Source organism: Sardina pilchardus, chromosome 19 (assembly GCF_963854185.1).
Source record: "Sardina pilchardus chromosome 19, fSarPil1.1, whole genome shotgun sequence".
Lineage (NCBI taxonomy): Eukaryota > Metazoa > Chordata > Actinopteri > Clupeiformes > Clupeidae > Sardina > Sardina pilchardus.
In genome coordinates, this window is record NC_085012.1 from 20,876,640 (window position 1) to 20,889,139 (window position 12,500).

At 42.8% G+C, this 12,500-nt stretch overlaps 2 protein-coding genes across 2 annotated transcripts in view; both read right to left on the minus strand.

Annotated features, from left to right (window-relative positions):
- Positions 1-628: 628 nt before the first annotated feature.
- On the minus strand, positions 629-3,458 carry cebp1 (CCAAT/enhancer binding protein (C/EBP) 1). Its single transcript, XM_062521077.1, has 3 exons — positions 3,394-3,458; positions 1,967-2,396; positions 629-1,525 (listed from the first exon to the last, which is right to left on the minus strand). Exons 2-3 carry the CDS (start codon positions 2,276-2,278, stop codon positions 1,205-1,207), a joined length of 633 nt encoding a protein of 210 aa, XP_062377061.1. The 5' UTR covers positions 2,279-2,396; positions 3,394-3,458; the 3' UTR covers positions 629-1,204.
- A 2,322-nt stretch (positions 3,459-5,780) lies between these two features.
- ttc21a (tetratricopeptide repeat domain 21A) overlaps positions 5,781-12,500 on the minus strand; it is a 23,320-nt gene continuing 16,600 nt past the window's right edge. The window contains exons 28-29 of the mRNA XM_062521970.1: positions 11,731-11,798; positions 5,781-6,073 (exon numbers count right to left, since the gene is read on the minus strand). Coding sequence (XP_062377954.1) covers positions 5,996-6,073; positions 11,731-11,798 — 146 coding nt within the window. The 3' untranslated portion in view covers positions 5,781-5,995. The remainder of the gene's footprint in view (positions 6,074-11,730; positions 11,799-12,500) is intronic.

The following is a 12,500-nucleotide window of genomic DNA, read 5'->3' on the forward strand; positions in this document are numbered from 1 at the left end:
AGTAATATAACACCCTCGGCAGTAAAGAAAGATCTAAATAAGATTATGAGGAAGTGCACCTGAAGTGTTCATCAGATATGTTATTGTAGCATTGACGTCTTGCGTCTTTATATTTAAACAGCTGTCTACTGCTGTCAATTGTTTACTTTTGTTGTTTATCTTGTTGGTAAGATCACACTGCTTAAAACAATATTGTATAATATGAAATATCAGAGTTAGCAGCTTCCACTATCTGAAAGGCTTTTAAAAAATGAAACAAACAAACAAAAAAAAAACCTCTTTGGAGGCAGAAATGTTTTTGTTGTTTTCTTTTTTGCTTTTTATTTGATCAGCTTTAATGGGAACATCTGTTTTGTCCCTGTATGTAAACGCTCAAAAGCATGTTTTATAGGTGCATTCAACTCACTACATCATATTTAAATAAAACATGTTTCATACTGTAGATACAGTATGTATCCCGAGCTCCTAGGCAGCACTAACAGTTGAACAAACTAACAAACTGTTGTGTTCTGTGATTTAGGCTTTAGCATGGTATACTGGAGGAAACAGTACTTCACATAGGAACGGTGGTGAACTTTTTCATATTTCAATACCAAGCACTATAAAGCACAAATAGCAGTACATAGGCTCGCTCATTAACATAAAACTTTTTTATTCAAACACTCTAGATTACATACAAATATTAATCAATGCATTGTGAACAGATTGTCTTGTGAAAACTTCTGTACTGAGAGCAACAGTAAGTTGCTTTTCTTGTTCAGCTGATAATCTCTAATAGTTTTGGGGGGTAACTATTGACCACAGAGAGCTCACTTTTGCAGTCAGAGGTCATTTTTTTGTCATGTTGTGACTGTAAAAAGTTTTTTGATGGGCTTGTGTACTCTTTTGTGAGGTGGTTTGGCCGGCTTCAGGTACCCCACTTGTGTTCCGTCTCTGCTCTCGCCCAGTGCATGTGTGACTTGTGGAGGAGGGGACATGTCTTAGATTAGGCCCGCAGTCTCCGCACAGGAGGGTAGCACCAGGAAAGGTGTGTGTGTGTGTGTGTGTGCATGCGTGTGTGTGTGTGAGAGAGAAGAGCAATAGAGAGAGAGAGAGACAGAGAGAGAGACAGAGAGAGAGTGAGTGTGTGTGTCTGTGTGTGTGTGTGTGTGTGTGTGTGTGTCTGTGTGTGTGTGTGTGTGTCCTCGGGTCCTCGTGGTGACGGTCAGCAGCTCTCCTCAGCTTTGGAGCGCAGCGGCCGCTGGGCCAGGAAGTGCCTGAGCGTGTCCAGCTCGTGGGTCAGCTGCTCGATGAGCAGCTGGAGTCGCTGGTTCTCCTGCTGCAGCTGCAGCGCCCTCTGCTGGGTCAGCTGGATGCGGCGCCGCGCCTTGTCCCGGCTCTTCCGCACGGCCACGTTGTTGCGCTCGCGACGCATACGGTACTCCATGCTGTCCTTGTTCATGCCCTTCTTGCCCACCGGCTGACGATGATGATGAAGACCCGGGGGAGGAGGAGGAGGAGGGGGCAGGAGGAAGGAGGAGAAGTCCTGACAGAAAAAGACGCCAAACAGGGCAGCACATCGTCAGAGGAGAGGGACGCTACACTGAGCCTCAGCTGAAGGAGCCAAAGCCAGAGGCTAATGTTACAGCAGCAGTCTGAAGCAGAGCAGGACCACAACCAGGACCAGAGTCCAGCCAGGCTCCGAGCGCCTCATCATCTCTTAACAGGTTCTAAGCTCTCAGTGGTTCTGGTTGGTGGCCAAAAGAAATAAATGCTGAATAAATGTAAAAATATAACAGGGTCTGAAGGGAGATGTGCTTAGGTACCCACCCACGCACAGAGCAAAGTGCTTAGCCAGCTTATATCAGTGACAGTGATCTCTCTCTCTCTCTGTCTCTCTCTCTCTCTAATAGAGATAAAATACACCCACTCACCACTCACATACTCGGCATAAAACCCAAACACGGCGGTGTTGTTGTCAGCCTACCTGCTGTCCCATGTGGTTCTGTTGGCCCTGGTGATCTCCTGTGCTGGTGGAGCAGGCTGGCGCTGCCATGTATGCCATGCCGGGTCCCTGGGCCCCCACGGGCTGGCAGTAGAGCCCCCCGGCCTCCTGGCTCATGTGGCTGTGGCTGGCTGAGGAGGGGACGCTCTCGGGGGTCACCCCCAGGTGCCCCCCCATGGCCGTGGAGGGCCCGGCATGGCTGAGGACGGAGTAGGAGAGGGAGGCGGGCGGCGTGTAGCCCCCCTGGATGACCGAGCACTGGGGGCCGGACAGGTGAGGCTGCTTCTGGTACATCCTGACACAGCACGCTGGGGTTCGGGCTGGGGCGGGTGCTGGTGTCAGACGGGAGGTCGTCAGCCGGGGCTACTGGACAGTGGATGGGTCAGCGCCTGATTCAGGATGCCTGCGGAAGCTGCAATCAAAATGCCACACCGAAGCTTAGCGACGATGCCTCCTTACGGTAACGTGTTAAACGATGTCTCTTTACAGCATTCATACTGACTGATCTCAGCTCTCGACAGATAATATTTTCTTTAACAGTTTCATCCAGAAGACTATATAAGTAACTAATGTAATTTTGAGGAAATTACCAATGCATGCAAGCAATACATACATTAATATAAAATGTGAAACAAACTTTAATTTAGAAACAGTTGTGGCCAGAGGAAGTTGAACAGGATCTGTAGTCTTAAGAGAGTCAGATTGTATGCTTAAAGCTTGAGACAGAGTAGGTGTTTGTGTGTGTGTGTGTGTGTGTGTGTGTGTGAACAAGTTGAGAACTGTTGTGGAGTGCATGGTATATAAGTGCTGTCAGGTGTGTGTGTGTGTGTGTGTGTGTGGATGAGTGAATGGTTTGAAGAGGAGGAATGGATAGAAAGTTGGAAGGAATGTGCCTTATATCCTAGTAGAATGAAGAGACAAAGAGAGCTGGCCTAGTTGATCCAGGTGCAATCAATTTAACTGGCTGTCAATTAAACTTGTTAGGGCCTTGAGCAGCTGGTCCTTGACACAGGTGCAAATCAGCTTAATCAGCATCCTTTGTGATGTCACAGCACAGCAGTGCAATGCAAAGTCAATGGGGAAAAATAAGCTTGAATTTTGCTAATATCTCAAAAAGTATAAAGTTTACAGAACTGAAATATACATTGTCTTAGTCTCATTTTCAAGACCTACATAACAAAGTTTCTACGTTAAACGGTTGAAGCTGAATTAAACGCAGAAATTTTGGTTAGGAGAAGAAGAAGAAGACGAAGAAGAAGAAGAAGAAGAAGAAGAAGCCTTCGGATAACAGAACAGTGCATTTGCATGGACTGTAATTATAAGCAACGTTGACAGTGAGGGCAAGTTATCTGTGTGAGCAGTAGTGCTCCAACCAGCGAGTGCTGTGTGAATGATGATGAATGTCTTACCCTGGGTGCTCTTGAGCAGGTTCCTCTATCTGTCTGTCTCTCTCTCTCGCTCTCTCTCCACGTCTGAGCTCCAATGCCGTTATGAGCCAGGTACTCAACTGATCATGACACCATCACTTCCTCTGACACAACCTCCACCCAACCACCCTCTCTCTATTTCTTCTTCCACCCATCTCTTGGTTGTTGTTTTAATTTACATTTATCAACATACTAAAGGGGGCTTCTGACTCAAATTCAGACCTCAGTTATGCACTTACACAAACATATGCGCGCACGCACACACACACACACACACACACACACACACACACACACACACACACGTCACACACACACACACACACACACACAATACAGTCAAAAACAGCGAGAGACACAACAAAATAGCTTTGGTTTAACTGTACTTAACTGTAAGTTAACTGTAATGTTCTCATAAAGTTCAATGTTAAATTCACAGATGCCTGACACATACACTAAAACGGTTCAGAAAGTGTAGATAATTAAAAAGAAATAATATTTGAAAACATCTTTATTATGGCCTACAGATGTAACAAGTCTTATTTTCCCTCATTAACTGAGCTACCACCCAAATCCATGTACAGTAGGCTCTCCAGACCTAGATGTCAATTTCTTTCTGTAAGAAGACTGCCAGTGACATAAGCTAGTTCCTTAGTTTATGAGATTACAGTTATATTATATGGATGCACATTTCTAGCTGCTTTAACAAAACAACAAAAGAGGTACTGCTGCATAAGGAGAGGCCCCTATATTAACTTAATATTATTTTACCAGAACAGAAGGCTCTTCCCTGCCCATGAAGTCCACTTTGGGGAACATGAGAAAGACCAATCTTATATACTGTACATTACTGAGCACAGGGACATCAGATCAGCTAATTCAATATTTAGCATGGATGCAGGGGACCTTCAGTTTTACAGCATTTCAATTTAAATCCTAACAGCTGCAGGTATTGGAAATGCACATACAGTATGGCCATTAAAGTCGAATGGGTTGAACAGGTTATGTGAAATAACACAACAGGCAATATCAAATCAAATTAATTTAATTCTAAATGCCTCTGCCTCATTGACAGTCACATTTTCATCAAATGAACAATAAAGAGCGTTTAGACAGTAACTGTTTTGCATTTCTGTTGATGTTAGCTGATGATAGAACCTATTTCAATAGAATACATTTACCCAAGAGGACTTTCTGTGTGAAAGCTGCCTTCGATGTTATCATGGTAATGTATAGTTAACAAAATCCCCATAAATTAAGTTTATAACATGAAGGATTGACGTCCTCTCCATGAAATTGAGGAAGACAATTGTCTTAAAAACAATATTACATCTAAAATAATGATAATTAGCAGCAACAACTTCACATGTTTTGTTCCATTTCTCTGGAATCAGAAATGGGCTGTAATGTACCAGCTAGGGGGGCGGGCCCGGGGTGATCTGATCAAGACCTCTCTGCAAGAGGATATGGACCAGGGAAATTGCCAAATTATCAGTGAGTGGCAACACTTTTATGATGCGCTATCGACAAAACATGATGTCTGAGTTAATCAGTGTAATCGTTTAATAGAAGCAATAAATGTCCAGCAGAAATCTCCCTCGAACTCACTAACATCTTCCCTTGGTTCTGACAGACAGGAGAATTACAGGAAGGCAATTACAGGAAGGGTCAGTGTACAACAAGCTCTGTCTATCAGGTTGCAATTATGAGCTTCAAAAGAAACTACAAACTCCAAATGTAAAACGTTGAGTTGGTGCTCTGAACTACAGTACTATGCAAAAGGATTCTGACTGACTCTCCCTACAAGGTCACGCAGTTGAGCCTGTGTGCTGTGCCAGTGTGTGTCCTGCCCCCTGGAGGCAAGTTGGTGTAACTGCGCCAACTGAGAGGGCACTCGCTAGGATATGGCTGCATTGGGTAATAAAAACAGCCAGTGGGAAGCATGCAATCGGTGCCCTGAAAACAGTTAAGTGGGTGAGAAACTGCCCCTCAAGAGGAAGCTATTACACAGAGCAGTTCGGTTTTTTTTTCAGAGCAGTCTGTCCTGGGGTGAATTGATCGCAATGATTTAAAATAAACCTGACATGACTGAGCTGTTTTGAAACATCAAGATATTGACAGTTTAAGTCATGACCCCCACAGTATGCACAGAATGCATATCTCTATCTCTCACTCTCTCTGTATGGGGGTGTGTGTGAAGCGTTTTTTCAAATGTGAAATTACAAAAACAGCTGTTACTTTATGTGACTGATCCCTGAGGTGACATCACATTATCAGTTCTACCGATCATACACCTTCTACAGTTAATATTAACTAACCACATATAACACATATAATAAAGTAATTGCTTTATTTGATATATACCTACGACACTAACTATCACACATCTATGGATACAAAAAGTAATCATATAGAATTGTAGTATAGATTTTACAACAGCCCATACATGACTACAGTGCTGAATATTATATACAGTACGTGTGTCCATTTAAAATTAGAGCATATATATATAAAAACTCTGAGCTGGTCTAAGTCCAGTGACGGTGGCTGTAGTATAGTCAGTGTGTGTGTGTGGCGTCTAGAGTTATGGTCTCAGAGACACTTGGGCCCGGTTCAGAATGTCTGTCTCAATCTGGGGGAAGTCAGGGTGCTCCTCCAAAACCTAAACCAGACAGAAATTCAATTAAACTTTATTGTCAAATGTACTAGTATAGAGACAGTGTCCCACGGTACAGTGAAATGCTTATTCTGTGAATCATCCAGGACCACTGGGTTAAGGTGACAGTGGGTCATTTTTGGTGTAGGATCATAAAAGTGCCAGTGTGGGGATGTGAATGTGACTGTGAACATGACATGGTGAACAGATAAAGCTTATCAATCTTTATCGCCTTTGTATTCACCAGCCCTCTAGTTTATGTACTGGGACGTATGGTTCAAGAAAAAAACTTTCACATAGATTCAGCATGATCATCTAGCCTGAGTGTTCCCACGCTGCCTTGCGTGCGAATGGATTCACTCTGTTAAGGCAGTCTGGAAACTGCAGGCATGCAAACTCCTCACCTTTCGGCGAAATTCGCCGTTTTGAATCAAAAATAGGTGACTTACATGGTTCGTGCAGATCCGATGAGAAAATATTTAGAGGGGGGGGGTCAAGGTGAATTGAATTTACAACTGAGTTTAGAAATCATGCGCAGACGCTAACGCATCTTGAGGTGTTTCTAGAGCCGCACTTAAAACGTGTGATCAGCAAGGGATGCGTGAATGTAGCCCCTATGCGTTTAGTAAGTGGAAGCTAATTGTTGACAAAGACGCAACGCGAACAGAACGCGCACGCCAAGTATAGCCTCTGTTGTGAGCGCAGATAGATGCGAGATGTCAGGTGGAATAGTGATTCTGGCGAGAAGAGATGCCGAGGGATTTCACAGGTGGGCTAGTTAAAACTTCTATTAGAAAAAGACGCTGAGATTAGTGTAGCAACGTAGCATAGGTTGTTTTCTTCTAATGATGAAAGTTAGCGAAATTAGACAAACATGTAGACATAACGAGTTCATTTGATGAAGAATGCGTGCAGTTTTAGGCAGACTTTATCAGTATATCAAAGGTTAATGTGAATTAATGCTCATAAACTGGGCTGGTTAGTTTTGTCCAGAGACGTAGGCTATTGATTGACATGATAATGCTGTCTTTAAGAAAAGTGGGCCCTGTTACTCGAAGCACACTGTGCATAGACCTTACGCAAAGCCTACGCAAAAGATATGCAACTCAAATGATTCGCTATAGTAACATAGCCAAAAAAAAGTTGCAACTGCTTCAGACCACACGTAACGCACGTAACCGTTTGAGTTATGTGTGTGACTTGCAACAAGTTTCAGTAACACCCGGATCATTACTAGTTCGTAAGCCATGCGTAAATTAAATGTAGGCTACATTTGATTGTCGAGTTACAGGAGGACCCTGATCAGTAGCCTAGTCTGTGCCTACAGGTAGCCTACAGTTTAACATGTCATATGAAGACAGTTCACATAACTTTATTGGTTGGTTAAGCACACTAGCACAATATAGCCTAAAAACTGCTTATTAAAACGTTTTAAAACCTTTTGAAAAATTAAAGCCTATCTACCCTATTTTATATAATAATATTAGTTTGAAATAGTGTGTGTCTCAAGCAAGATTATTGATTACCTAGTTTGGTCCAACAAATATTCAGACTTTTCCTTATTAGTTTAAGTGTCCATTAGGCCTATGAAATCATCAGACATGTGTAATAAGTACAAACATAAGCACAGAGAAAGAGAGATAGTAAGTAAGAAAGAAAGAAAGCGGGTCCCTCACACTTTGGAAGATTTGTTTCCATGTTTTGTTTTTTTTTTTTTTCCGGGGTGGGGGGGGGGGGGGGGGGGGTTCAAAGTCTGGAAAATTACTTTGAATAACAAAGACTGCATATTCTACAGTATCATCTATCATGCGCTGTGTGGATCAGCTGTTCTGCCGTAGGCACTGTGACTGTTTAAGGCAAGGAGACTAGTCTACTCTGGTGTTGCTGGACTGGGGCCGCGGGGCTCCTCTTATGCTGCTGGCTGGTCTGTTTTCGAGACAGCGGACTCGGTGGCTGTTTCGGTTGACTGTCAGCTCAGCTGGGACATCCGCTGGTCTGGCGCAGGAGAGGGACGCGGTTTTCGGGCGAGCACCGGGGGATCCTTCTGTGTCCCAGTGTCCCTTCGCTCTGGTGCAGCGCATCGGCGCATCTTCCTGGTACCTGTCAGCGGCGATGGTCGGATGGTCACGATTTGCCAGCAGGCTGTATCGGCTGGGCCTGCAGGCCATCTCATCTGCTGAGGATCTGCCAGCGATTGAGGGCTAGCTGCTAGGCTGTAGCCTACGTCTTCATTGCTCTGGGACTTCTCAGCCATCTGACTTGAGTGCAGTTGATTGGACTAGGTTGACGTGGACTTTTCTGTTTTTTGTATGTTTTATTATTTATTTGACATTTGTTTATTTGTTTGTCTGTCTTGTATGTCTTGGTGTCACGGGTACGCTGGCGATTACGCCACTCCGTCCGGCATTGTGTCTTGTTATTTTGTGTGAATTTGTTTGTGTTGTCATGGGTACGCTGGCGACTACGCCACTCCGTTTCGGCACTGTCTCTGTGTTCTGTGAAGCGCTTTGGGTTGCACTCAGTGCACGTTAAATGCGCTATAAAAATAAAAGTACCTTACCTACCTTACCTTACCTATCATCTAATGTGCAACAGGGTGCTGATCTTTGTGAGTCATGTGTTCTGTGGGTTATCAGATGAAGGAAGGGCGGTGAGAATGATAACATGTTTTTTTCCTCTTTTTTCTCTCTCTTTGAACAGAGGGAGCAACATCCATATGTTGCAACTTCACCTAACGAAGTGGTTAATGGTTGGTCGTTATCTCCTGTGCTTTTTCTTCAGAAAAGTACACCCTATACCAGTAGCCTGATTACCATCGACTTTCAAAAGCTCTGCGAGACTTTAGTCTGACCAAGAGCCTGTGCTAACACGGTTTCTCCAAGCGCTGGTTGACCCGCCTCCTTTAAGTGCCTCGATTTGCTACTGGTCGATGTCAGAAAGCGGTTTGCCGAGTTTAAACCAATAACAACACTCTTTCCTCTGCCTTGAACACGCCTCTACCCAGAGCCGTTGGAGCTGCTCAAAGTTGATTGGTTCTCGACCAAAGGGGGCAGTTCCGCAGATTTCGGGAACTCAGAAATCCTTCCCGATTAGCAGTTGACCAGACCAGCGACAGCAAAAGCCGAAGGCGTTACGTCACTGGGAGGGCGTGCCAGGCTACTATACCAGTGGTTTTCAAACCAGAGGATGCCCTAACACATCACAAGGGGGGCACAACAGCTCACTTCCAAATTGAAATAATATTTCTGTGGGGCGCCGTTCGAGAAAAATCCCCTAACTCAGACGTGCAATAAAACTTATTTCGGTAGACTAGGTGCAGTCACTTGTGCAGCGCAGGCTCTTCCCAACTGCGCTTAAAATGCAACACAACCTGTTGAACAGCTGTTGCAGTGCCAAGTTTGACGTTGTTACCTCCGCCAAGCAGGTTATGTTTTCATCAGCGTTTGTTGTCTTTTTGTCTGTCTGTCTATCTGTTTGTTTGCCTGTTTGTTTTTTTCACAAAATAACTCAAAAAGGTTACGGATGGATTTTGATTACATTTAAATGTTCATAAAAATTTAATTTTTAAAAATCAGGAATGGTCTGAAATGATCCAAGGAGGGAAGAAATGATTACATTTTGGGAGTGATCCGTATCCCCGTCTGGATCCAGGAGGCGGTTATGTTTTCGCTTAGCGGAGGTTTGCGCTCTCTGAGTGCTTTTCTAGTTTGGATAATGAATTCAAAATATATCGAGTAAGCGTATTGGCAGCAATGAATCACGGGTCAAAATGCTGACATCATTAAAGATTCCCTGTATGCAGTTTGCTTGTTTAAAATGATTCTGCAGATTTTGCAACAACACGCCAATAAACATGGGTATGCAGTGTATGCTATTCAAAATGACATAAAAATGAGGTGCAATATTTTGAATAGCCCAGGCTACTTTGGAATTGAATGACCTTTCCGAATGCCTCACAGGCTCCCACATCTAGAAATCAAGTGGCAGACAGAGCGACACGTCACTTATGCAGCCAAAGTTTCCAGCGTTGCAAATCTCATATGCATCTTTCTACAAAATGGTTTGTCTTCTATATCATTAAGTTATTAAATAGGCTAAATATATAGCCATACATCAAAGCTTTAGGCTTATGTCATTTCAATCAGCTACAGACAACAAGTGGCAGGCTTAGGGTGATGTCACTTCTAGTCTACCAGAGATTGTTGAGCTACATCGTTGAAAATTAGTGGGCTTGCTTCAAAGCACATTGTTTTTCTTAAGTTTCTATTGTTTTTCTTAAGTTTACTTCAACGTGTTGTTCCCGTTCACCCACTTTTTGGAAATGCTTCTTCTCCTAGAGCATTTGAGCTATCGACGCGGTTCCAACACTAAAAATTCAGGCACGATACGTAGTTTTCGGTACCATTGATTTGAATGGGGGAATTAAATTTTTTTTGTATTTTTTTGCAGCCTTTTTTTTTAGCATTGTTGACATAACTGCTAGAAGTCATTAGCTAAGTTAGGTAATCAACCTGGTTAGCATTGTTCGCATAGTTAGCATTTTTAGCAAAACTGCTAGAAATCATCAGCTAAGTTATCTGATCAACCTGGTTAGCATTGTTAACATTGTTAGCATAGTTAGCATTTTTAGTGTAACTGCAAGAAATCATTAGCCAAGTTAGCTGATCAACTTGATTAGCATTGTTAGCATAGCATTTTCAATATAACTGTTAAAAATCATTACATGAATGGCAGAATTTTCAGCAAGCCCACTCTTACAGCTCCTCGGAGATGCACATTTCTATTTCCACAAGATGATGCATCATTCCACAAAATGGTTTGCCTTCACCATCAGGAAGTAATTCAACAAGCTGAACAATAAACTTATAGCCTTAACTCAAAACAGCTGTTATGCTTATGTCATTTTGATCTGTAAAAATGTCACATGCAGCCATACCTAAATTCTGCTTATAATATTCAGCATTCATTATTGAATGCTTAGCTGGAATAGTTTCCCCCATAACCCTATTTTTAAAGTAGATACACATGTGGCATGTAATTGGGCTACAGGTTTTCTACAGAAATAGCATGTTTGAACGGGCACTGCAATAGTATGGCTAGTACAATGTTCCAGTGTGGCCAAATTCACCTATTTTGCAGTAGCCTACTCCTACTGTATGTCGCTGCTTTATTCAACATTATGCTGATAAACATGTAAACCGGAATATTCCTGTGTTTCTGCTACACATGGAAACATCTTAGGGCTCGTTTACACATATCTAGATATTTGTATAAACGCATATGTTTTTATATATGTTTGAGTTTTAGCCCCCTCAAACAGATATTTTTATAAACACATTCCAAAGTGAAGATTTCTGACAACGCTGATTGGGGGGGGGGGCCTGGGTTGGAAAAGAGAACTCCTGCCCTATGCAATACAGCTTACCGTAAATGGCAGGGTTGTATATAGGGGGCTACTGGCTGTAAATGTAACACTACTTCACTTCTAAAACCATGTTATGCTTCTAAACCCATTGTATGCTGAGCACAAATGAATTGCAACAGTAACAACAAGCATATCCACTGACATTAATCCTGCTGAAACACAGAACGCTAAATGGACAATGTCTGATGTTGAGATATGCTTTAGTGTGACTTGTGTGCATGTGACAGCAGTAACCCACCTTGTGGCAAACGTCTATGGCCTCAGTGTAGTTTTTGTATTTGAGGTAATTGAAAGCCAGCCGATAGCCTGTGGAGTGGGAGAGCACGGAAGCGCTGGTGAGATCACTGTGTTCACATATAACGTGTAGAGTGCATGACCTACAGTACTCACATGCACTACAGTACATAACATACTCACGTACATGCAGTAACATACTCATGTACACAATATAACAGACTCATGTACACAATATAACATACTCACGTACATGCAGTAACATACTCATGTACACAATATAACAGACTCATGTACACAATATAACATACTCACGTACATGCAGTAACATACTCATGTACACAATATAACAGACTCATGTACACAATATAACATACTCACGTACATGCAGTAACATACTCATGTACACAATATGACAGACTCATGTACACAATATAACATACTCACGTACATGCAGTAACATACTCATGTACACAATATAACATACTCATGTACATTACAGCCTAAAATACTAGTGTACGCTACCTAACTCTAACTCACCTACTGTATGGTGGGGTGACCCTGTATTCATCTGTGGTGGTGGGGTGGACTGTAATTGACATATGGTGGGGTGGACCCTGTTTTCATCTGTGGCGGGGTGGACTCTAACTCACCTATAGTGAGGTAGACCCTGTACTTATCTACAGTACAGACCTGCTAACTTACAAGAATAGCACCTCGAGCCAAGAAGAAATTGCTCACTACATCCTTTACAGTATATATATATACAGTATA